The sequence below is a fragment of the Balaenoptera ricei genome, chromosome 2, assembly GCF_028023285.1.
Source record: "Balaenoptera ricei isolate mBalRic1 chromosome 2, mBalRic1.hap2, whole genome shotgun sequence".
In the NCBI taxonomy this organism is placed as follows: domain Eukaryota; kingdom Metazoa; phylum Chordata; class Mammalia; order Artiodactyla; family Balaenopteridae; genus Balaenoptera; species Balaenoptera ricei.
The window spans coordinates 77,605,312-77,629,911 of record NC_082640.1 but is presented as its reverse complement, the minus strand read 5'-3'; the positions used below and the strand labels follow the sequence as shown (position 1 = coordinate 77,629,911).

The 24,600-nt window shown below is 44.5% G+C and overlaps 1 protein-coding gene across 1 annotated transcript in view; it reads left to right on the top strand.

Annotated features, from left to right (window-relative positions):
* Positions 1-24,600, top strand: part of LIPC (lipase C, hepatic type) — a 174,789-nt gene that overhangs the window by 13,470 nt on the left and 136,719 nt on the right. The window contains exons 2-3 of the mRNA XM_059915528.1: positions 4,207-4,304; positions 6,425-6,557. Coding sequence (XP_059771511.1) covers positions 6,473-6,557 — 85 coding nt within the window. The 5' untranslated portion in view covers positions 4,207-4,304; positions 6,425-6,472. The remainder of the gene's footprint in view (positions 1-4,206; positions 4,305-6,424; positions 6,558-24,600) is intronic.

The window sequence follows — 24,600 nt, the reverse complement described above, 5'->3', positions numbered from 1 at the left end:
CCACAAACCGGCAGCTGTAATTCTGATGGGGAGAATAAAAGGGCCAGCACAGAACAGGAAACATAAAAATAAGTGTAAAAGGAGACCTCATCTCTTTGCTCCCTAGCTCTTCACTTTAGACTCTGGGAATGAGAGAGTATCAGAGTTTACAGGGACCCAGAAGTCCTTAGATCCAATCTCCATAGATTAGACATGTAGCCTCAGACAAGGAATCTCAGAGTCTCAGTTTTCTCACTTGTAAAATGGAGGAAGTAATTTTTGTCTCATTTGTTACAAAAATCAAATGAGCCCTGATTGTGCCAAGCACATTCCATGTAATAACATTTCATCCTCACACTTCCATTTTACAGATGAGAAAACTGAGGCAAAGAGAGTTTACATTATTTACACAAGGTCACACAACTAGTCAGAGGCAGACCCCATGCAGAGGTTAATCTGAAAAGGTTAATCGATTCAGGCATGATGATCTTGGATGAATAAATACCTGCTTGAAATGCTTGAAACAGTTCATTCTTTCAAATAATCTAAAACATCATCTGCAATCTTGTGTTCACCTTTCATTTGTTTACTTGTCTTAAAAAACAGATAAGGAAACAGATAAGGAAAAGGTTAGACTCTAGGCCAACCCCTTTTCAAATAAGGACATGTTCCAAGCCAGCTCAAAGAAGCGTCCCTACTTGTTTTTGTCGTATTCCTGATGCCAAAAACGCGGCCTCTGTGCACCAGTGCTGAATCGAATCTCGGAGACAGAGTTTTGGGTAAAGTAGAAAAGAATAGCTTTATTGCTTTGCCAAGCAAAGGTGGACACAGCAGGCTTCTGCCCTTGAAAACTGTGTGTCCCCCACCCGGGAGGTATTGGTGAGGAGTTTTATAGCAATAGTTCAAGTGCGAGGTTGCTGATAAATTAGGGTGTGTGAGGGGCCTGCACTCCTTTAATCTGGTCTCAAATAATCTCTTGATGAGCTTCTCTAGTTCCTTTAGTCTGGCCTCTCAGGTGGTCTTCTCTGGAATGAAGAATGCTACATCTTCCATTGGGGGTTTTAGTACTATAAAGAGCTTAAAGATATTGTTATGTGTATCCCTTGAGGTGGAACCAGGACCCTGCCCCAAGGCTGCACTGTTGTTTCTTGACTGCTCCTCCCTTGTCTCGGCATCCCCTCCCTTCCCTGATGAGCAACTGTTTGAATCTGCCCTTTGCAACTCAGGGAAGGTCACGGAGGCTGGAGTCTGTTCCCTACAAACAAGGTATGGGGGACACAGAAAGGCTTCCGTGCCCAGGAGCCCCACAGGGTCCTGCTCAGTTTCATTCCCGCATAGTACAAGAAAGTCCACACAGATCGATCTGTGCCCCATAAAAGCTTGGTCATTTTCCTGGTGGCAGCCTGGCCCCAAGCAGGTGTAGGAGAGGGTAGTCATTTTCCAATGACGTGATCCTACAAACTTTATAAATTTCATCTTGGAAGTGGAATAAGAATGAGGAAAGAAAGCTCAATGCAGGCCTGAGGAAAGCCAGGGATTGAGGGCATATGGTTTAGAAAACTGACCCTGGATTCAGGTGGCCTTGATTTCCTCTCCCTCAGCCTTTTACTGATAAAATATGGTTTTGTCCTAGTTCTTATCTTTTAAATCTCAACTGTAAAATGAGGGAAATAATAGTACCAATCCAAAACTTACTGTTTCAATTATTCTTTCCTTGGAATTCTGCCAAGAGGCTACAATTCTCAGGAATCCCCAGCGTCTGATGATGATGAAAGCAAGAAAATCTGATTTGGAACATAAAGCCCTGTGTCTTCCATCAGAGATTTTCACCTTGATCCCATGCCTTCTCCCTCCTCTTGCTCTCTTTGTCTATGTAAAATATTTTTTCTTCTGATTAACTTTCTTATCGCCATTACACTAAAAGGAAAGGTTACATTCAGGTCATTAAAGTCCAGCCTCTTGAAATCTCTATTTCTTCAAGAAGCTCTTCAAATTAAAAGGAAGCAAGTACAGGGCAATTTTTAAGGATCTAACTATAAGACCATTATTATTTTAGATTGAGAATTGCAGACAAGAGAAAGCATTGGGCCCTATCACTATGCACAATGCTGATAACTCGCTGGAGGCTTCAGGCTCCGTGGGATCAGGCCATGGGAAATGAAGTGTCCTCCATCAACTGCTGGACTTTCTGGGGTGTGGAAATGACTAAAGATCCCACTAATGGATCTACTGATTCCAGTGTATTGATGGGATCAACTACATTATAATCAGGTCCCAAAGGCCTGGGGGCCATTGCATCCCTCTACGGCAGAGTCTTCACACATTTTTGATGAAGCACTTTTGTCAGTTTGAAAAAAATTTTGAGTGCCCCTCCAAGATACATGGATATTTATCTGTTTATAAAGTATATAGCACTAATACATTACATAGTACTGTATACAAGTGATACACAAAATTTTCAAAGGTGATATCTTGGTTTGGGAGGCTATAATAGAATACCATAGACTGGGTGGCTTATAAACAACAGAAATATATTTCTCACAGTTCTGGAGGCTGGGAAGTCCAAGATCAAGGCACCAGCAGATTTGGTGTCTGATGAAGTCCTCACAGATGGCCATATTCTCATTGTAACGTCACATGGAGGAAGGGGCAAGGGAACTGTCAGGGGTTCCTTTCATATGGACACTGATCCCATTCATGAGGGCTCTGCCATCATGATCTCATCACCTGCCAAATGCCCTATCCATTTACCATCACCCTGGGGGCTAGGTTTCATATACTAATTTGTGGGGGACACAAACATTCAGCCTATAGCAAGTGATACAAGAAAAATCAGAAAGATCTATTATTTTCTTCTTGTGCCCCAACAGATGTCTCAAGCACCACTCTGAGGAAATGGTTCTCAAACTTTGGGTGACCAAGAATAATCTGAAGAGTTTGTTTAAAATAAAGGTTGTCCAGGCTCCAGCCCTGGAAGTTCTCATTCACTTGTTTATGGGAAGAGCCTATAATTCTTTTCCTGAGCTCTCAGGCTGACTCTGATTCCAACCCTCAATCAGATTTTGGAACCACTGATCCAGACTCTTCTGTTTTCCTCCCCTTTTAATTTTCCGCTAAATTTTAATCCTGTGATCATGCTGTTATCTACCTCCTGGACCCCCTATATGAATTAAAAACAATAAAAATGGTAAGAATAGCTGCCATTTATTATTTCCTGCTTGGCAGGATTGCTAAGGGCTTACCTCTTTACATTATCTCCTTTAATCTGATCAGGTAGATATACTTAGTCCCACTGCACAGATGGAAAAATCTAAAGCTCAGAACACTAATGTCTTGCCCTAGGTCACCCAGTTAGTAAGTGATAGGCCAGGGACCTTAACTTAGATCTGTCTGATTCCAAAGCCTGGACTCTTGACCACTAAGCATACTGCCTCAAAATAAGTCACTGTAATTTACTGAACCTCTACTATGAACCAGGCACTTGGCTGGGCACTTCACATGTAAATCCGTAATACTGATGACATACCTGTGTTTGTAGAAGTGTGAATCTCAGTCCACAAATTCTGATGTGGAAGAAATACCTTTATTTTCTGTAACCCACCTGAGTTATGACTCCAAACTCCTATTTTTTAGGCCCTCCTAGATTCTTTCTTCCCCCACCCCACCCCCAGTTCTGGATCTGACACAATACCCAGAAACGGGGTTAGGGGTAAGCACCTGATCACCTGACATCAGTCCACATAGGTGACCACTAAGGGGCCACTCCTCCCCATCTTCATGACCTGTTGTCACCAAAGGCTCACTGCTACTCACACCCCATGACAGGCACAGGGGCATCTTTTGTCCCCCTGCTGACACACTCACAGCCATTTTTTCTTCGGGTTCTTACCACTTTCTGGAAGCAAGGGACTGTCCCCTCTGCCCTCATAGACAAATCTCCCTCTCCCCCCACCCACTTACAAAGCCCAAGAGACTCTTTTTCTAGTGATGGGATGGTAGGGGTACTCTTTCTCCCTTCACATCCCTTTGAAACATTTTTAGCCTTTTGCTTGCCATTGTTGGTTAGAATTCACTTACCCTAGGTCCTAAGTTTCAGAAAGACAAAAGGTTTATAGTCTTCTTTCTACTCTTCTTAAGTGGGAGGGAGAGGGTGAGGGAGAGGTTGGGGGAAATATATTGTTGATACCTCAAAGTATTATCTCCAGCCCATGTTCTCTTATTTTACAGGTGAGGAGATGGAACTCATTAAGGTTAAGTAACATTTTGCGCAGCTAGTTGTTAATAGACCCAGGATCCCAGAGGCGCTTGGATTCACTGGTTTCTTGGTGAGTTAATCTGTAGAGTGAGGCTGGGGGTGGAGTTGGTACCTGGCAGTACCCAGAGGATAAGAGATGAGGTGAGCCCAGGGGAGAGGAGCCAGGTAGATAGTCAGCTGGTTTTAGGTTCCAACTTTCTGGGAAATAAGAAGTAAAGTGGAACCTTCAGATCCTGCTTAACTATGCAGGTAGGATGGAGCCAGTCAAGAAGCCAGCACAGAAACCTCCGCTCAGAAATCATGCATTTGACTAGATGGTCTCCAAGCTGTAGTCCTCTGGAAGCTGGTGCCACAAGACACACAAGCCACAAGACAACACAGAGTTAAGCTTTGGCCTAGGATCAATCTGTCCAAACTGCCAGTGGTTTCAGAAGGTCCTATCAGTTCGTTTCATCCGGGCAATGATCACCAAGTTATCTAACTGCCTACCCAACATTTCCACTTGGATGTCTAAAAGGCATCTCAGACTCCACCTGGGCAAAACTGAATTTTTGATTTTCCATCACCAAACCTGCTCCACTCACATCCTTTCCCATCTCAGCTGATATCAACACCATTGTCCCACTTGCTCAAGCCAAAGTCCTTGAAGTCATCTTCAACTCCTCTCTTTCTCTACATCCCAGTAGTCAGGAAATCCTGTTGTATCTACCTTCAAAATATATCCACCACCCATCCATCAGTCCCCAATTCCACTGTTACTATGCTGAACTGAGGCACCATCACCTCTTGCTGGATCACTGTAATAGCCTCTTAGCAGATCTACCCACTTGCACCCTTGTTTGCTAATAATCTGCTGCTAGTCTTGCAAACTAAAATGATCTTTTACAAATATTATACAAATCATATCACTCTTCTGCTCAGAATGGTTCCCCATGTCTCGTAGTATAAAAGCCAAAGTCCTTATAATAATGTCTCCCTAATCACTGGCCTCCTTGCTGTTGTTCCTGGAACATTCCAGGCATGCTCCTACCTCAGGGCCTTTGCACTGGCTGCACTGGCTGTTCTGGCTACCTGATGCTCTCCTCAGCATGTCCACAGGGGCAACTCCCTCAAACCCTTTGCTCAAAGTTCAGCTTCCCAACAAGGCTCAACTTGACCATTCTATTTAAAATCACTACCTTCCCCAACCCCCTTAACTCAGCCATACTTTTCCTTTTTCCATAGCTCTGATTACATTCGACCAGTCTACATAAATCTCTTATTTATTATGTCTATTACCTATTATCTGACTCCTCCCATCTCCTTGTGGTACATAAGCTCCACAAGGACTGGAATCTTTGTCTGTTCTCTTCACTTGCATATCTCAAGTACCTAGAACAGTGCCTGGAATATAATAGATATTTTTTAAAAGTTTGAAAAATGAATAAAGTTTAAATAAAACTAGAAACCCAAGGAATATTACAAGAGCCACACCTGAATTTCCCCTGTCTGGTTTTGCCAAGTGGCCTTACTTCTCAGTCCTCTACCCAGTTAGAGCATCCATTAACACAGAGGAGGAAAGAGTGTGTTTACTCTAGGGCCATCTTTCAATGGGGCCCCCAGCAAAGGCATCCAGTTCTGCATCTTTGCTCCTCCATCAGCTCCTTCTTAGACTGAGGATAGAGGTTTTCTGCCCCTTTCAGCTATAGAAATGTTGCCCATCACTCTTTGACCACAGACACCAGCAATTTTGCTAAACTCAACAGAAAACAGACCACCTGGGGGCTCTCCACATAGCAGAGTCCTTTCCTTTCTCTTTGGGTTTAGCCTGCAATTTGAAATACCACAGCCAGGAGCCTGCCTCCCCTTTGCATGCTGCCAGAGAGAGACTTAGGCAACCATGTGGAAGTCACCTACTCCTGACCTTTGACAGAACTTCCAAGTGCAACACATTAACTTTAAATTGATTAATTTAGAACTGTGATCTTGGCCCAAGAAGGTAAGAGTACACGACAAGATATTTTATTTTCAAAATGTAGCAGAATAAAAAATATTTTTGTAAATCAACCTTTTTTTTGTATGAGATAGAGTTAGATTTGGGTTCAGTGTAGGAAGGAAAGTGTCTGAACGCTAGAAAACATGCTTAAAAGGTTAATTATTAATGGGCAGTCTTCTCTAACAAAGTATCAATAGGCAATCTGCTCTCTTTAGCTTCAGAAATTAGCAAGAAGACCTCGGTCCCTGGGTGAGACAGGAGAAATGGAAAATTCCCTGTGTGTCTCTATTTTCTTGGTTTTCTGCATCTTTATCCAATCAAGTACCCATGGACAAAGCCTGGGACTAGGTAAGAGCCTGCCTTTTCTCCGGAAATGGGCATGGATTTTCTTTTTTAAATGTACGTCACAATGAATCCAAGTGTTCTTGGCTATGTGGAACAGAGCTTGCTTCACAGCATACCAGGTGTTCTGTTAGTGGCATCGAAGGTCACAGGGACGTGTAGCTGTTTGTAGGCAGGACTGAAAGTTTAGGAAGCCACTCTGGGAGTAGAAGTCTTCTCAAAGCGCTTGCAACTAGCAATGAAGTCTCTCGCGTATCCTATTCAGAAATAGTCAGGCTAAGACTTCTTTGGTGGCAAATAATCTGAAAGAGTTTCAGATCTTCCTGAGAGTTAATTTGGCATCTAATCTGCAGTTGAGGAGAACAGCTTGCAATGAAATGCTTCATCTTGCTGAGGGCTGTCTAATTGCTGGCTCTCTCAGAAGAGAGGAATTTGTAGAATCCTCTTTCCAGTCAGGTTGAAAAGAGAGCTATCATTGCACATTTTCTAGACTTCACTTTTTCTGCCAAAGTTTTACTCTGAGACTGAGGAATTCAACAGCAGTCACACCTGTTTGGTCTGTAAATTCACACACTAGGTTGATGCCCAAAGAGATCCAAATGCTTGATCAGGTAGGTGGATTCCAGGTTCCTGGCTAAACAGTGCATTGGATCAATAAATGATGGCTATGAAGTGAACTGAACACTTTGGGCAAATGAGACTGGCCTTTGGGACTTTGTTTTTGTGCTGGTTACTGGTCAGGACCTAGAAACTCTAAGGTAGAGGCTTAGATTTTTCTTTCCTCAAAGACTCTGCTTGGAGGGAGCTCCAAAAAGAATTAGGAACTTACTACCCAAAGATTGCGTGAAAATTCCAGAACATTTTTTTTCTCCTTTAAGAAAAAAGGCTGTTCTTTATATTTAATTATGATTTTGTATACTAGGTCAGTTAATAACTTATTAGCAGTATTAATTATTACCATTCACTGAGCAATTTGTGTGTCAACCACAAGGTTAATTATTTTGCATACATCATCTCACTTATCAAGCTGAGTCCAAAAGTGATGATAATAATTTAGAGCCATACAGGCAGAATTGCTGATGATTTTTATTCCGTGCTCACAGGGATATTGGTGAAGGGCCTTTCCTGCCCTTTGGCCCAGAATGTTGTTTTTGTTAATTTTTTACTGAAGTATAACATATATCTAAAAAAGTGCCTATATCGTAAGTGCTCAATGAATTTTCACAATCTGAGCCAGCATCCCAGAAGCCTCCCTTGCACACCTCTTGAGCCTTAACATAGATTATTTTGCTTTTGGGGGGAGCTTTTCGATAATGGACACATAAAGTATATGCTCTTTTGCTTCCGGCTTCTTTCGCTAAACATTATGTTGGTGAGATTCAACCATGCAGTTGCATGAGGTGTGACTCATCATTCTGGTCACTGTAGCATTCCGTCGTATGAATATACCACCCTTGGTTTATCCATTCTGCTACTGATTGGCGCAGTCGATGTTTCAGTGGAGACTTGGGGGTTGGAAGCCATTAGAGCCGAGGTGAAGGATAAAAGGCAGGATGCCCTCCCCGGGGGTTGCTGAGTATCGTCCACATTTCCCTCAACAAATCCTGTGCTACTGCTTTCCCAGGGTCCTGGTTTGTCCAAAAGCTGAGGGAAGTGGCCACTATTAGCAGGAAGGTTCTTCAAGGGAAAGGATCGGAGTCAGGGGGGCTCTTGTTCCTTTGAGAGCAGAATGTCTTGGCAGAATTTCTTCTGCAGGGAGTGAGCCACATCTGTGTGCATGAGGCTGGTGGGACATCTGCCTGGGGCATTGCAGGGAGGCAAGCATCCCACAGTAGAGCCCTAAAAGGTTGAGTATCTATACCTTGTAGGATAGTTTTCCAAACTGCCCCCCAGGGGAGATTTTGGTTGCCACAACTGGGGAGAGAGTGCTATTGGCATATAGGGGGTAGAAGCCAGGGACGCTGCTAAACATCCTACAATTGACAGAACAGCCCCACAGCAGTGAATTATTCAGGACAAAGTGTCAATAGTGCCAAGGTGGAGAACACTTGGTCTGTACCAAGCTTCAACTGTCACTAGTCAGGGGCCAGGAGGAACTCCCATAGGACCCTTCCTCCTTAACCCCAACCCTCCCAGCTTACTTCTTTTTATTATTATTAATGACATTGCTAACGGACCAACTAACGTACTGTGTACCCTGTATATGCCAGACACTGTGCAAACATTTTATCCCACTCTCACCTTGTGGTTGAGTCAGCCAGCGGAAAAGTGACTTGCTGGAGGTCCCACGGTTGCTCAGGGCAGAGCCGCGAGAGGCACCTAGAGGTTGATCTGTCTGCCTAAGGCTACAGGTTTCTGGCCGTTGTGCTCACACCCAGTGGTTTAACAGCCAGAGATCCCTAGAAATCCATTCTGCTCGGTTCCTCTCACAGGAGAGGACTGTTTGAATAATTCCTGCCTACCAGCACCAAGGGAAACCAGATATGGTGAGCCTCCTGAAGACCCCAGGACACAGAGCTACCATCATTCTCATCCCCAGACCTCCCTGCCTGAGGGCCAGCCTGCCCCACTGGTGTGGCCAGGAGGATCAATACTGCTTAAATGGTAGCTGCTACTCCTAGACCCTGGCAGCCCCACCTTCCAGTGGTATCCATGACCGCTGCCGAAGGTGCCTGCCCCCTCCCTGCAATTCCAGCCACAGAGTCCACATCCTAGAAGCAACTGAAGCCCAGCCGTCAGTCACTCATTCATTTAACGAGGAAGTGTGCAGAGGCATCTGCCATATATAAGGCAGTGCTTTTAATACAACAGTTCTCAAACTTCCTGGTCCCAGGACACCATTACATTCTGCAAAATTATTCAGAATTCCAAAGAGCTCTTTTCTTTTTAATATTATTTATTTTACTTATTTATTTTGGCTGCGCCAGGTCTTAGTTGAGGCACGCGGGATCTTTGTTGCAGCACGCGGGCTTCTTAGTTGGGCATGAGAGCTCTTAGTTGCAGCAAACATGCGGGATCTAGTTCCCTGACCAGGGATCGGACCCAGGCCCCCCGCATCGGGAACGTGGAGTGTTACCCACTGGACCACCAGGGAGATCCCCCAAAGAGCTCTTTTTTTATGTGGAACACAGGTATCAATATCTACCATATTAGAGACTAAAACTGAGAAATTTTTTTTAAATTTTAATGCTTTTAAAAATAACAACAAAGTCATCACATGCTAACGTATGTAACATGATATTATGAGGAATAACTTGTATTTTCCAAACAACAACAAAAAAAGTGAGTCAGAAGAGTGACATTGGTTCACAAAGAAATTTTGCTAATTTTGTAATGTCTGGTTTAATAGAAGCAGCTGGATTTTTTCATCTGTTTCTGTATTGAATCTGTTGTGATATGTTGCTTTGTCCAGAGTACATGAAGAAAACTGGACTCACATATAGGAAAAGGGAGGACATCCTCAGAGGTCCTGCCAAGGCCCACACTCAGAACTGCTGTGTTTGTGCAGCAGACACTGTACAACTGTAGACTGCACAGTAGCCCCTGCTCTCCATGAGCTTACTGTTGAATCGGGTGGACCAAGGGTAGGGAGATGGGAGCTGCCTGCATTGCCAGCAGCAATAAGGGGGCCATCATCCAGAGAGAATGCAAAATAATAATAGAACTTACTAAAAGTTGGTCTTCCTTTCATCATCACAATTCTGTATAATGCCAGTGATAAAACTAAAGCCCCTCCCCCTCAAAATAGTTTTTTGGTCAAATTTGTAAACAACTGCTGTGGTTACTGTTGAGTTTTATTAATATATATGTAAACTTCAGATAATCACAGTTTTATATTACTTCTCCTTGAATAAATGTTCTCTGTCGATGTCAATTTAGAGACCTCCCAGTTTTGCAGTTGGCCCCTGATTCTCGTGGACTGTGACATGTGCTCATTGCAAGTGTCTAATGGTTCAGAATCCTCCCAGCTCACTTAGGTCATCTCACGTCTCCAAATCCCGTGGTACTTACTGCCTGTTCTTGCATTTGAAGCGCAGATTTGAAATTAAAAATGATACCGTAGTGATTATAAAGACAAAGATACAGAACCCGAGAACTTCAATTCTCCTATCCCGTGTGACCACTTAGAGTTTTGTGTTTAAAATGTAAAACAGTAAAACAGATTTTACAGTGAATTGTGAAGTGTAATATTTTGTTTGGTAAGTAAAAATTTTGGTTCTTCCAGGAAGTATCTTTAATGCACTTGCGTATCTTTAAAGTGGAAATGTATTCTTCTTTTTTAAATTGTTCATTGCTTTAAAACTAAGTAACAAATCAAGAAAATAGTGATTATTACTGATTTTTGCATGCATATAACTGAAAATAGCTTTGTCTTATAGAGCAAAGTGGTATTAAAATGATCTGCTCTGGGTTTCAAATATATGAGGTATACCACTGAGTCTAATAAAGGAGATAAGATGTATATATAAAATTTTTTCAACTAAACCATAAAATATGCTGAGTACCACTGGAGAGGGGTGCAATGGAGTGAGTGCTTGTGTCCCCCCAAAATTCATATGTTGAAATCCTAACCCTCAATAGCATGGCATCTTAGGAGGTGGGGACTTTGGGTGGTGATTCAGTCATGAGGGTGGAGCCCTCGTGAATGGGATTAGTGTCTTTATAAAAGGGACCCCAAAGAGCTTACTCACTCTCTGTTCACCATGTGAGGAAACCTGGAAGAGGGTTTTCACCAGAACCCCAACATGCTAGCACCCTGATCTCAGACTTCCAGCCTCCAGAACTGTGAGAAAAATTTCTCTTGGTTACAAGCCACCCAGTCTATTGTAATTTGTTGCAACAGCCTGAGTTGACTAAGACAAGGTGCAGGTAGAGATGGAGAAGAGTTTACTTCCAAGTACGTAGAGGGAAGGATTCTGGGAGGAAGCAGCATTTGAGCCGAGTCTTGCAGGATGAAATCTGGACAAAAGTGGAGGCTTTCCTTGTGCATAAGCAAAGGCACAGAGCCAATAAAGTACACATGTTTTCCAAGTCCAAACACCTTCCAAAAACAGGCCTTCCAGGAAGGAGAAGAAAAAAAAAAAATAGGAAGGAGTTGATAGCAATACTGCATCACAACTGCAATAAACTGAAAACAACTTGAATACCCAACAATAAACATCAAGGATGGAGGGTCCAGGTATTACTAAGTCCTCCTTTAAACAAGCATTGTTTTGAATACCTACTACTAGAAGTTCTAGGAACTTCTGGGAACAATAGTGATGAGATTCAGAAATAAAAGGCTTAATGCTGACCCTTAGGCACTCATAGTACAATACAAGTGTTCTTAACCTAGCCCAGTGATGGGTTTCAGAGAGACTGGATGCCTCTTAGGATGGTACCCAAGGCTGTATGAATGTGCATTTGAGGGTAGGAGAGGAGTCATAACTTCTGGCAAATTATCAAAGGGAACTGTGACCTCCAAAAGGTTACATAAAAACTGGTCTTGTAGCTTTTAAAAAATAAGTATGAGGAAATTTTATAGGCAATAAAGTGGGGGAGAAAAAGAGGACTAAATAACCTACATATTGAATCACAACTATGATAAAACTACATACATGTATATTGCTAGGGATTTGAAATATATGTAAAGATCTATAAAGAGTATTAAGGCCGTGGAGAGAGAGAGAGACAGAGAGAGACAGAGAGAGAGAGAGAGAGAGAGGGAGAATGTGTGTGTATGTGTTTTACGTGTTTAAATGTAAAAGAAAAAAAAAGTTTTTTTTAAAAACCTGGTAAGCTGCAATTAGATTGGTCCTGGATTTGTTGTCCCTAGAGAGGCCACCTCCCACCATCCTCATGGGCTCAGCCAAGCCCAGAATTACAGCCCCAGCGGGACCTGAAAATTCCTAACAGGCCTCCACGACTGCAGGGAAGGTGGTTCATGAGTAATACCTGAGGTAATATCCAGAGATGGAACTCATTCACCTGGGCAAGTACATGAAAGCAGAATCAGCAGAAAGCCAGCCCCAGAATTCTTGTGAAATTCTACATGCTCTCTGCTAGAGACCCTCCCACCCACTGCCATACTTCCTGGCCCTATGGCTGAGCCATTCTGGAGCCCTCCTGAGGGCATCGTACCCAGAGAGGACAAGCCTGAGGTGAGAGGACAGCAGCCTATCTCCCACGCTGCTTGCCTTTCACAAGGGACCCAGGACCTGAACCCATATTTAATTGTGGGCCAGGTGAGCAAGATCCCCACCACCACATTCTCACCGCCCTGTTTTCCACACCAGCTGCCACAATGCTACAAGGCATTCTGAATCCTCGCAGGCGAGTCAGCAGGGAGAAGGGAAGGAGAGGCAGGGCTGAGCCAAAGGCTTGCCCGATTTTAGGTCTGGTCCACAAGACACGGCTGAGCAGTCCCAGTTACATTCTCCAAGGGGATGTGACCACCTTGACCTCAACCTGGGGTGTGCGCCTGACATCCATGGGGCCCAGCAATTCTCATAGCCAGAAGGGTGGCCGTACACTGGCTCCCAGGAGAGTGTTCATTCTAGAGTGGGGCCCTGTCAGCCAGGGATCAGAGTCCAGCCCACTAGAGAAGGGGGCTGGCCAGGAGCAGGCAAAACATCTGGACCCCTGCCAAACAAGCTGAGAATCATGGCCAGACTGCAGCCCCAAGGTGAAAACTAGAAAAATGGGTCAGAGCCCAGCCAGTCCTGCAGGGAGCGGGGTTGCTATGTTAAGGTAGACAGCAGGTGCACCCAGCTGCTGACAATCAGACACCCAGCTTAGGGCAAGGAGACAAACTCGAGTCATTCCCACACTGGAAGATTCAGGGTGCAGCTATGCTTCTCAAGAGAAGGTGTAATTCATAGACATTGCCACAAGGTAGCGCAGTGACGCCTTAGCTGCTTCAGGGTTTCAGGAGAGGATTCAGGTATGGGAAAAACCAAGTTTCTGGATGACTTTGGAAAACTCATGACTTGGTTAACGTCACTCTCCTCTCTCCTTATGACTCTTATTTCCAGAAACACTCATAGTTTCTATATTTCCACCGTGGGATTTGAGGGGAGGGGTAGGAAGAAGTAAAGAGAAGATCAAGTGCATTGAAGGGGAGGCCTCTTTGTCTGTCCCCAGCATTTTCTCCTCCATATATACATGTTCACCTTCAGGGGCCTGGTGAAGTAGATTTTAACAGCTTTTAGATGGCATGTTGTGGCATTAAAATAGTTCTTATGACGATATAAAGGTGACAACACTGAATAGTATTTTCATTCCAAGGCTAAGTGGGACAAATGTAGTATACCTAACTGTGTGTGTCTTGTGATTACAACTCCATGAAAACGTATATGTGAGAAAAAAAAAACTACTAGAAGAAAATGTACAAATGTGTTCAGACTCCAGTTGAGTTTATATCTAAATTTTTGTCTCTTCCAAATTTTATGTAATGTTGTACTGTGTATGTAGTGTTTTGCTTTATGATTTGAATAATTTAAAAATTCACATCAAAATGATAAAACAAAGGGATTTGACAAGTCAGAGGTTCTCGAACTTTAGTGTGTATGAGAAACTTATTAAAATAAGATTTTATTAAATCTCATTTATTTATAAAATAAATAAATTCTATTAAATTTGTTAAATAAATAAATCTTATTAAAATCAGATTTCTGGGTCCCATCTGCAAGTTTCTAACTCAGTGGGCCTGGGGTGGATCCAGGAATTTGCATTTTTAAAGTTCCCAAGTGCTGCTTCAAGTGCGGGGAGTACACCTTGAGAACCACTAGAAAAACAAAAATAGACAGTTAATGGCAAAACATTAACTTGACTTGAACCCAGGTCTCCTGATTTTCAGGCTTAAGGCTCTTCCCTCAGAAACAATACAAGCTTCCAGGGCAAACCTGGCTTTCATTTCTCAGTCTCCTGGAGCGGGGAAGGGGAGAGATATCAGTGTCTATTGATCCTGAATATTGACCTCCCTCAGGGGTAGCCATCTCCCAAATAATATAAAACCCCTAGATATTTGTGACAATTTACTCCTCCAAAATAAATCGTCATGCTGAAAAGAAAGTGGTTCTTGAATTGGAAAAAAAAAAAAAATTCCCAAGCTGAGATTTACTTGTAATTGGTAGAAAAATACTAGTTGCAAAAATGAATTAACCATACACAGTAAAGCATGCCTTGGCAGGCCTGAAAATAGGATCCAGCAAATTCTTTTCATATGAGCTGGGCATTACCAAGAGCTGGGCAGAGCCTGTGATTCTCAGTTGACTAGGACTGGCCTTTCTGTGACTGAGAAAAACTTTCCAGTGACAAATGTTCCAGCTTCCTTATCCCAAGAGAAACGAAAATAGTGAAAACAACATACTTCTTTATACTGAAATATAACAAGATCAACACCAGCAAATTATAGCATTTATTAACCACCTACTGTGTACCAGGCTCCATGGTTTGTACGAAAACATGTTCCTAAGGACACAAAAATGAAAAAGCACACTACCATTCATCAAGGAGCTTCCCAATTGACCGAGTCTGGGGCCCCCTACAGCCCTGTGTGTGTGTGTGTGTGTGTGTGTGTGTGTGTGTGTGTGTGTAGATTAGAGATTGGAAGAGGCATAATTTCAACACAGTATGATAAGTGCACAATTAGGTACAAAACATCTCAAGGCCCTGAGGCAGGAGAGGTTAGCAGAGAAGGCTTTATAGAGGAAGTGATATTTGAGTTGAGCCTTGAAGGAGAAGTGGAAGGATGTAGCAAGCAGAAGGAAAAGCATGAGCCAGTCTTGGAGGCTTGAAAACAGAAAATGAAACTGGGAATCCCTGAGACGTTTGCTGTAGCTCAGGGGAGGGCACAAAAAAAGAAGTGGCCAGAGGTGAGGACATCAAAGGCCATGCTAATGAGTTTGGCCCTCACCCTGGAGGCAGTGGGGCCACCACTGAGGTTGGTGTTTGAAAAAGGGAGGGACTTGGCTGTTGGCTGCCTTTCCTGCTTGGTGGATGGCTTCCCCTCACAGCCTGGCTGAAACCCCAGCCACTCCCTGATGGAAAGCGTTGCTATCAGCAGGAAAAGGCAGGGCTGGCACTCGGAAGTTACAGGCTCTGCAACCGCACCTGGCTGGTGCCCACAAACACTCAGATCTTCCTCCCAGGAGGGCTCCAGCCCATGGGCAAGTCTATTTGAAATTTACTTATTAACTGCTATTCCTAACACTAAATGGTAGGAGGGATTTACACCAATGAAACTGAGGCAGGAACACATACTAGAAGCTTGAATAGGAACCTTCCATTTAAAAAGCACCTTCTTCTAAGTCTGAAAAGAGAACCATTTGCAAATTCCACGTCACACTAGTTTATAAACCTATAGCAATTTCAACTTTAAAAACTTATTCCTACCTACATGATATCACTTGATTCTCATAATATCCCCGTAAAGAATACTGGGCGGGTATCATTATGCCCATTTTACAGATGTAAAGGTTCACCAGCCAAAGGCCACTAGGAACACACTTGGAGTCAAATGAAAGTCAGGATTATTTGGCTTACTGCAGCAAGGGAGGACGCACTCCAGAGAAACCCGGGGGCATCCCTGCACGAGGAGTTGAGAGGGGCTTCTTAGAAAATTTGGGCTTGTGCCAGATGAAACTAAGGAAGGGTTGGGGAAGCAGGGGCAATTCTGGATGGGATTCTGTCAAAGGGGGAGGGGGCCATTCAGTGATCTAGTATCTAAATAATTTAATAATTAATTATTGTGAACTCATTATTGCTTAATTTAATCAATAACGTTCCAGCAGGCAGAGCTAGAGCTGGCATTGGTACAGGAGCAACAGTCTCTCCTTGTTAGTTGGAAGCAGGGAATGTTTAGTCACGTTTTTTTGGATTCAGAGTGGCCTCCTTTCTGTCCTGTTGCAAATGTAGCCGCAAAGGGTCCTCGTAGCACATTGTTTCTGTTTTGTGGGCGTTGTCTATGTTCAGTTGGGAACATCGTGGTCTGGCTGCCAGCAAGCCTCCTTTTTGTTGCTGTTGTGTTTGTTTTCATTTTCTCACATACCAAGAAACCTGGGTAATGTCTTTGACATCTCTCAATACCTCCACCCTAGCCGAACAGCCTTAGGTGGCTGCCTTTACCTCCTGCGCTTCCGATTTCTCACCAGTAGTATCCCTTCCAGCACTGATATCCTGAGTGTCAAGAGAGCTCACTGAGAGGCATCGTGGTACCCTGAGACCTTCCACAGCTACCTCATCTGGTGTCAGCTATTTAACCATTAATGGTAGAGAGAAATATGAACGCAAAGTTCTATCCACTTTAAACATGAAACATTGCCCCCTGCCTCAACCCTAGTGCAACTCAGTTGCCTTGAGCCATTCAAAGATTCCCAAACACCAGCAGGACAAAGGCACGATTCTGTAAGAGCAAGCCAAGCAGTAAATGACCATTAGACCTTTGGTCCCAAGGCTGTTTTATACTGGGCCGGACACACATCCATTTTTGGATAGAGTACTAACAATAAAAAACATACATTTGATGACTACGTTGCTTTGACTAGAACCAAGAAGTATGAAATAATAGTAACTATTATTTTTAAGAACTTTCAAATGTGTCAAATGCTTTGCCTATTTATTTCACTTAATCCATGCAACCCTCCTGTGCAATAAGCGTCATTATCACCACTTTACAGGGCAAATTGTGGCTCAGAGAAAGGAAGCGGCAGGGAAGGCTCCCAGGGTCCCTGGGATTCTCACTGGTGCTTATTTCTGGTGATGATGGTGCCCCTTCAGAGCCCACATGGGTACATTGGCTTTCAGAGGTTTCCCACCTTGGATGTTACTCAGTGCCAGGGGATCCTAGGACATACTCTGAGCCTCTCTGGGCCTGGCCACTTCTAACTAGAAGTTTGCACTCACGTTACCCACTGTGAGTGATGTCTACCTCTCAATGGCCCAGGAGAAAACCCATCCCTGGACCCAGTCCTGGTTCCCTTGTGTCTCAGCCTCCATCACTGCCCCTCAGAAACAAGATGTACGCACAAATCCAGGCAGACCAAAAAAAGGAGAGGCCTCATGATATCAAGCCTGAAAATTCTGGGCCAATTTAAGGCAACCAAGGATGCTTTGAAAAGGTTAGAGCATTTTTCTTCATCCAAGAATCCTCTAGGAACAGGGTTGTTTTCACAAGCTGAGCTGGACCCTCCACAGGGGGCTTGATGACATCAGCAAAACAGCACCTGAGAAATCTCCTTCCATGAGGTCTTGCCACTGTTTCACGACTAGGTCCTCTTGGTGTGTACTATCATACTATGGCCACCACCTTCACGCCACAAAGAGAGACTCCCGTCCCTGAGATTTGTGATCAGGACGAGTGATGTCAAAGCAGGAAGAGCTGGAGAGGAGACTCAGGAGGGAGAGTGGGGCTCCACTGTCGACTCACACCAGGAGACATCCAGATGACCAATTCAAGCAGGGGAGTCCACACTCGGAGGATGGTGCCTGGGCCTGGGACCACTCACAGATCTAGCCCCACCCCAGCTCTGTGCAGGTCTTGTGTTAGGACTTTACCACATCCAACTTTCATCAGTATATTCATTTCCTGGGGCTGCCATAACACAGGACCACAGACTGGTGGCTCAAACAACAGAAATGAATTTTCTTGCAATTCTGGAGGTTAGAAGTCAGAGATCAAGGTGTCGGCAGGGCTGGTTTCGTCTGAGACTTCTCTGCTTGGCTTGCACATGGCTGTCTTCACATGATCTTCCCTCTGCACATGTCTTTGTCCTCATCTTCTTATAAGGACACCAGTCACATTGGAGTAGGGCCCACTCTAAGGACCTCATTTTAACTTAATTACCTCTTTGAAGACCCTCTCTCTAAAGACAGTCACATTCTGAGGTACTGAGGGTTAGGACCTCACGTATGAATTTGGGGGTGGAGGCAGGGAATACAGTTCAGCCCATGACATCCAGCAAACCTCTGAAGATCCTGCTCGGACCTGGGTCCTGGGCCAGGCACTGGGGACCCTGGGGACACCACAGGTATATCATTGTTCTGTCTGAGCTTCAACAACTCCCTGGGGTGGTGGTGCTTCAGAGTTAGAAAAAAGAGGCTTATATGTATACCTGAGATTGGAAAGTGAGTATAAATCTGCGCCCTCCGAACCAGGCCTAAACAAGGGGCTTTAGCTGTGAGGGTGCAGGAAGCTCTGGCCCACTGAGGTGCACAGGAGCCAGCTGGCAGCTAGTGGGGGAGGGGGCTTGGCCCTTTGAGCAGCATGATGAAGACTTTCTGGCAGCAGGAGCAATAACTGGCAGGAGGCCAAGAACGAGCCGTTTATCAGGCTCCTGGTGAGGGTAAGTGATAAAACTCACCCTCTGGCTCAGCGCCTGAGGCAGGATCACGCTCAAGGGAGATGCTCACTGTGAGCCCACACGGTGCTCTCTCTGGCTTGGGGAGACGACTGTCCCACACAGGCAAGCTGTCCCCAGCCAGGCCATTGCCTAGACTCACCCTGGCCTCGGCCAAGGTCGGCTGCCATCCTCTCCTGGGTGCCTGCCACCCACCCTCCCTCCACCCCCTGCAGACCCAGAAGGAGGAGAGGACGATCGCCAGCCCGAGGACAGCGTGGGACTGGGAAGATAAACACCAGGGCTCCTCTTTGGGAAAATAAACCATAGACACGTGAGGGAGACTGGGTAAAAGAGAACTGGATTTGGAGTCTAAAATCCTAGTCTCAGTCCTAGCTATGTCACTTACCCACAGGTAGCCTTGAGCAAATCACCGTGATCTCTAGGCCTCTGCTTTTCAGTAGTGAATGGGGTTATTATTAGGACCCCACAGGGTTGTTCTGAGGATGAAATGGGATCATGTATGTATGTGGAATTACGTAATGCAGCTATGCATTGCTGGCCATAAAATAACATCTGTAAGAACCTACTATTTACTAAGTCATCCTCCATTATAATACTCACCTGAGTCACTGAATACTCCCATTGTTTCCCCCACTTTTTATTACCAAAATGTCCCAGTATAGAAAAGGTTGAAAGGATAGCACAAAGAATTACAGTGAGAAGCAGCCGCATAGCACAGGGAGATCAGCTGGGTGCTTTGTGACCACCTAGAGGGGTGGGATAGGGAGGGAGGGAGGGAGGCGCAAGAGGGAGGAGATATGGGGATATATGTATATGTATAGCTGATTCACTTTGTTATACAGCAGAAAGTAACACACCATTGTAAAGCGATTATACTCCAATAAATATGTTTAAAAAAAAAGAATTACCATATTCCCTCCAGATAGATTCAATAACTGTTAACATTTTAGCATATATACTTTATCTCTCTCTTTCTATGCATATTTATATGTGTGTGTGTGTTGCAGAACTGTTTGGTTTCTGTCTCTGTCTCTCCATATATATGCGTATATATGAATAACAAATATATGTATCTCTCTCTTCTCTTTCTTTCTCCCATATATATATGAGCCCATGCTCCCAGGCCTCCTGTGGACCCCTCTTTGCTCTCTAATTACCTGCCGCACATCTCTCTCCCCACTGGACTAGGAACACCTCAAGAGCAGGGACAAGGTAGTCACCATTGTATCCCCAGGACCTGCAGGGCCTGGCGTGGAGCAGGCACGTGGCAAGTGACCATTGATTATACACCTCTTCAACAAAGCACTAAGCAACATACACTTTTTTAAAGTAAATGAGTTTTAAGTCATTTCATCTGGCAAATTCCAGATCCCTGCTGGAGATAATGGAAAAAACATCCCAGAGGTGCAGGATGTTTAGGTCTTGCTCTACTTCCTTCCCCCTCTAAAAGCATGGGGACTCTGAAGCCACTTGGGGCTCTTGGTAAGAGGCTGCACTCCACGGCTGTGATACAGCTATCCATTTACAAGGGGAAGTGCTCTCCAGACCACAGTCTACTCTGGAAAACACACATGCACAGAAAAGCTGGCTCTGTCCCTATTATAGATCTTACAGAAGTGATTCTGAGTCCTTTAGGTTTCCATGGAACCAGGAACCCACTTCCAGACCAGCGAGAGTGGGAAAAGGGGGTATATATCATGTTTGTGTTGCTGTCTTGCCTATAAATTCCCTACAAAGCTCACGACCTTCATAGGAGTTTTAAGCTTCCCCCAGGTTCAGATGATGCTTGTTAAAGCAGAGTTTCTCGAACTTTAATGTGCATATGAATCACCTGAGAAGCTTGATAAAATGAATGTTATGTTTCAGTACATCTGGGATGGGCTCCAAGATCTTGTTTCTAACAAGCGTTCGGGTCGTGCCAATGCGGCTGGTCACCAAAACACACTCTGAGAAGCAAAGTTCTGAAGAACACAAAATAGCTCCTCATTTACTTGGTGAACTAGTAATTGGGCACCTACTACTAGACATAAGGCAGCGTGCTAGCACGGGAGGTACCAGGAGACAGGAAGAAATGTAAAGATGAAGAAGACGCAGTTCTTTGCCTCAAATCCAGCTGGATATGCCTCATTACTATGTCTAGGCACTTGGCTTAAATTGGCACTTGGCCTTAATTCTTACAATTTATAATCTCTACAGTGTATATTGTTCTCATTTTACTTGTGAAGAAACTGGAGCTCATTCAGCTTAACTGTCTTATCCAAACCAGTGAAAGGATGCTGTGAGATTTGAGCTGAGGGCTCCCTGACTCCGAGGCCTGTGTTTTCCCCATGCACCTCTCTCACACCTGGCCTTGATGCACTTTTCACCAAGCGCCCAGATGGAAGGGCAAGGAGAGCCCTTAAAACAGACCTCATTAGCCCGAGGGGAAGGAAGTGGGGTGGCAGCCGGCAGAAGGTACTAAGTAACCACCAGAGAGGGGAATTAGGACCTAGCAGGTGCCTCAAGGCTGCCTTCCTTGGGTCTCTGGCTGTTTCAGGTAATATATTTCCTAATGTGGCGGATCAAATGCAGCCTACACTAGTAAATTTCAGCCACAAATTATGGCCTGAACTTTGTCACCAAATGGCTGTGTGACTTTGGATAAATCAGTGCCCTCACCTGGATTCAGAATTGGGAGCTCTTTAATTCCTTTTCTCTCTGACAAAATGTTTCTGAGCTCTCTTCCATTCTTCCCCTCAAGTCAGGGTGAACGCCTCTTTGTTACGTCCCCACTTGGGTTTCCCCCAGCCCCCAACTTCTTAACTCAGGACTGGGAGTTTCTGTGGATCACTCTGCAGTCTTCCTACTTTCTTCTTTTTTTTTAATATTTATTATTTATTTATTTATGGCTGCGTCACATCTTAGTTGCAGCACGCGGGCTCTTTGTTGCAGCATGCAGGCTTCTCTCTAGTTGTGGCATGCAGGCTCAGTAGTTGCGGCACGTGGGCTCTCTAGTTGTGGCACACGGGCTCTAGAGCGCGCAGGCTCAGTTGCCCTGAGGCATGTGGGATCTTAGTTCCCCAACCAGGGTTTGAACCTGCGTCCCCTGCATTGGAAGGTGGATTAATAACCACTGGACCACCAGGGAAGTGCCAGTCTTCCTACTTTCCCTCCGAACTTCACACATGTTTATTGAGCACAGCTCTGCCCCAGATGCTGTGCTGAGGGCTGGGGATGCAAAGGCAATGAGATGCATTCCATCTCTCAGCAAAGTGGCCCCAGGGCACCTAACCCAGCACAGGCAGGGGCAGGCAGGGCTGAGTGGGCAGATTCCTCACATGCCAGGGCTTCATCCCCCAGCAGCCCTTTGAGGTGAATGCTCCTATCATCCCCATTTTAAAGATGAAGAAACTGAGGCTTCCGGAGGTCAAGTGACTGTCCTAAATAATTAAGGATCAAATGAAATAATGTATGCAAAAAACTTAGCAGAGTGCCCAACAAGTAGGAAATAAATGGTAACTAAATTGCCTTCTTTAAATGACAGAACAGGGAGTAAGAGCCAGTTAGCCTCACTCTCAGAGACAGCAAACTGGAGAGTTGGAGAAAGGCCACTTGTCTCCCCTGGAGGACAAAGACCAGGCTTGGGACGGACCACACATGGTGAGAAAACTGCTAAGGAAAGAAGCAAAATAACCATCAAGAAAGGGCTTGACAGGGTCCAAAGCACCCCAGTGCACACGTGAGGGCAGTGTGAGCTCTGATGGTGGTGACAGAAATTAGTCATGTTGGGGGAGGCTCGGATAGCCCAGCGCCCTTTGTCCTTCCTAGATGGCTGCTCACCCCAGGCTCAGCTATTCCATGTTTCAGCTGTCACACTCCCCATCTGGGTAATGGAGTGTTATGAAGCATGTTGGAGGCCATCAATTAGTGCTTAACTCCATGTCTGTTGGGCTGTATTTCCAAGGATGCTCCACTCAGATCCACGGCAGAGGTAAATCTTGCTCCTTTTCATTCGATGGCTTGGAATTAAAATGCTGCCTAACAGGTTCTCACAGAGAAATTGAGATTTATGGGTCACTGTCAATATCAACACATGTTGGCCATTATTTGAAAGCTTCCTAGCTCCTCAGGACTGATTGCTATTTACTTTGAAAGATGAATGTGGCTTTATAATCCACTCAGGTTGCTGTATGTGTTTCTTCCCTTGGAGACTTTTTTATTCCATTTCATGCTGTTTTGCCTGATGGTATAAGCCCCACCCTGCCCCCAACCCTTGAATACTCTGATGTATTTGAGGCACTGGAACAGAGACAAGAGGAGCCAGTGCATCCTCAGTCCAGATGCCAGTGTCACAATAGGGAAGGAACACCTTAGTAGCAAAATTACCCCTATTTCATGGACTGAAGCCACTAAACATGATCTGAGGCCAGAGTTGAGACCACCAAGGAGCTTGCTTGAGGAGCAATAGGTGGTCCCCTCGTAAACACTTCTGGCCTTTTGTGTGGCTGGGCAGGGTGTGGAAACTGATACAGGAGCTGAATCACTTAGGTCAGTGGCTTTGACATTGGTTCTAAAACTTGAGCCGGCATAAGAATTGCGAGGAAGATTTGTTAAAACATAGATTGCTGGGCCCCACTCCAGACTTCCTGGTTCAGTAGGCCTAGGGTAGGGCCCAGGACTTAGCATTTCTAACAAGATGCCAGGTGATGCTAATACTGATGTTCGTCCTGGGTCCCACTTGAAGAACCACCTTAGAAGAATTACAGGCCATGAGTGGGGGAGATGAGGCTGCTGGCAATGTTTGTCATTCTAGGAAAAGAATAACAACATCTAGAGAGGAATTTTTTTTAAGTTTTGCTGGACAATGTATAATTTAAATCCCTTTCTATGAAATCTTCAGTTGAAGATCAATTTCCATTAATAAGCTGTAAAGTTGGATCTATTTTGATAATGCACTGAAGTGCTGATGGGTCTGGGACCACTCAGGCCACCCATCAGTGGTGTGCTATAGCTAGGTTACTAGGAGGTCATGGTCCGGCTGCTGGCATGTTTTGACAACTTTATTGGGTGACAACTGTAAGGAGATTCCTTGTGTTGATAACAGAACCTGTGGTGCTGGTTCACACACAATGGTCCCTATGAGATTTTTCCCTGCAATAGTCAGGATTTGCAGGTGAAACTGGACCCAGGGCAATAAAGGGACACAGTCTAAAGACTCCAGGAGCTCCATGTTGAATACCAGAGGGTCATTGGAGACAGATAATAGCTTTTTTCTTTTCTTTTTTTTTTTGCATCAGACCTTACATTGTAAGTCACAAGGCTCCAAATGCCCCAGGAAATGTGCTAGAAAGAGCCATTGTGTACTGAAGTCAGGCTGCCCCAAGCCTTCCCCATCAAAATCCATTGGACTGGGCAGGTCATCACTTGGGATTCATTACTTGCAGGAGGATATCCCCAGAGCAATCAAAAGGCCTGATTCTTACAGGGTTGGGAGGCTGTTACTAAGACAGGTATTACAGTGGGGATGAAGGAAAGTCAACATATTTGGAGATGTGAAAAAGGTAGATAAGAATACCCAATGAGTGACTGTATTAGTTTGGATTTCTGGTCATAAGAACAGAAATCCAATTCAAATTAACTTAAGCAAAAAGGGGAATTTATTTACTCACATACAGGGATGTCCAAAATACAGGCTACAGGTACAGTTGAATCTTTGCCTATAATAAAGA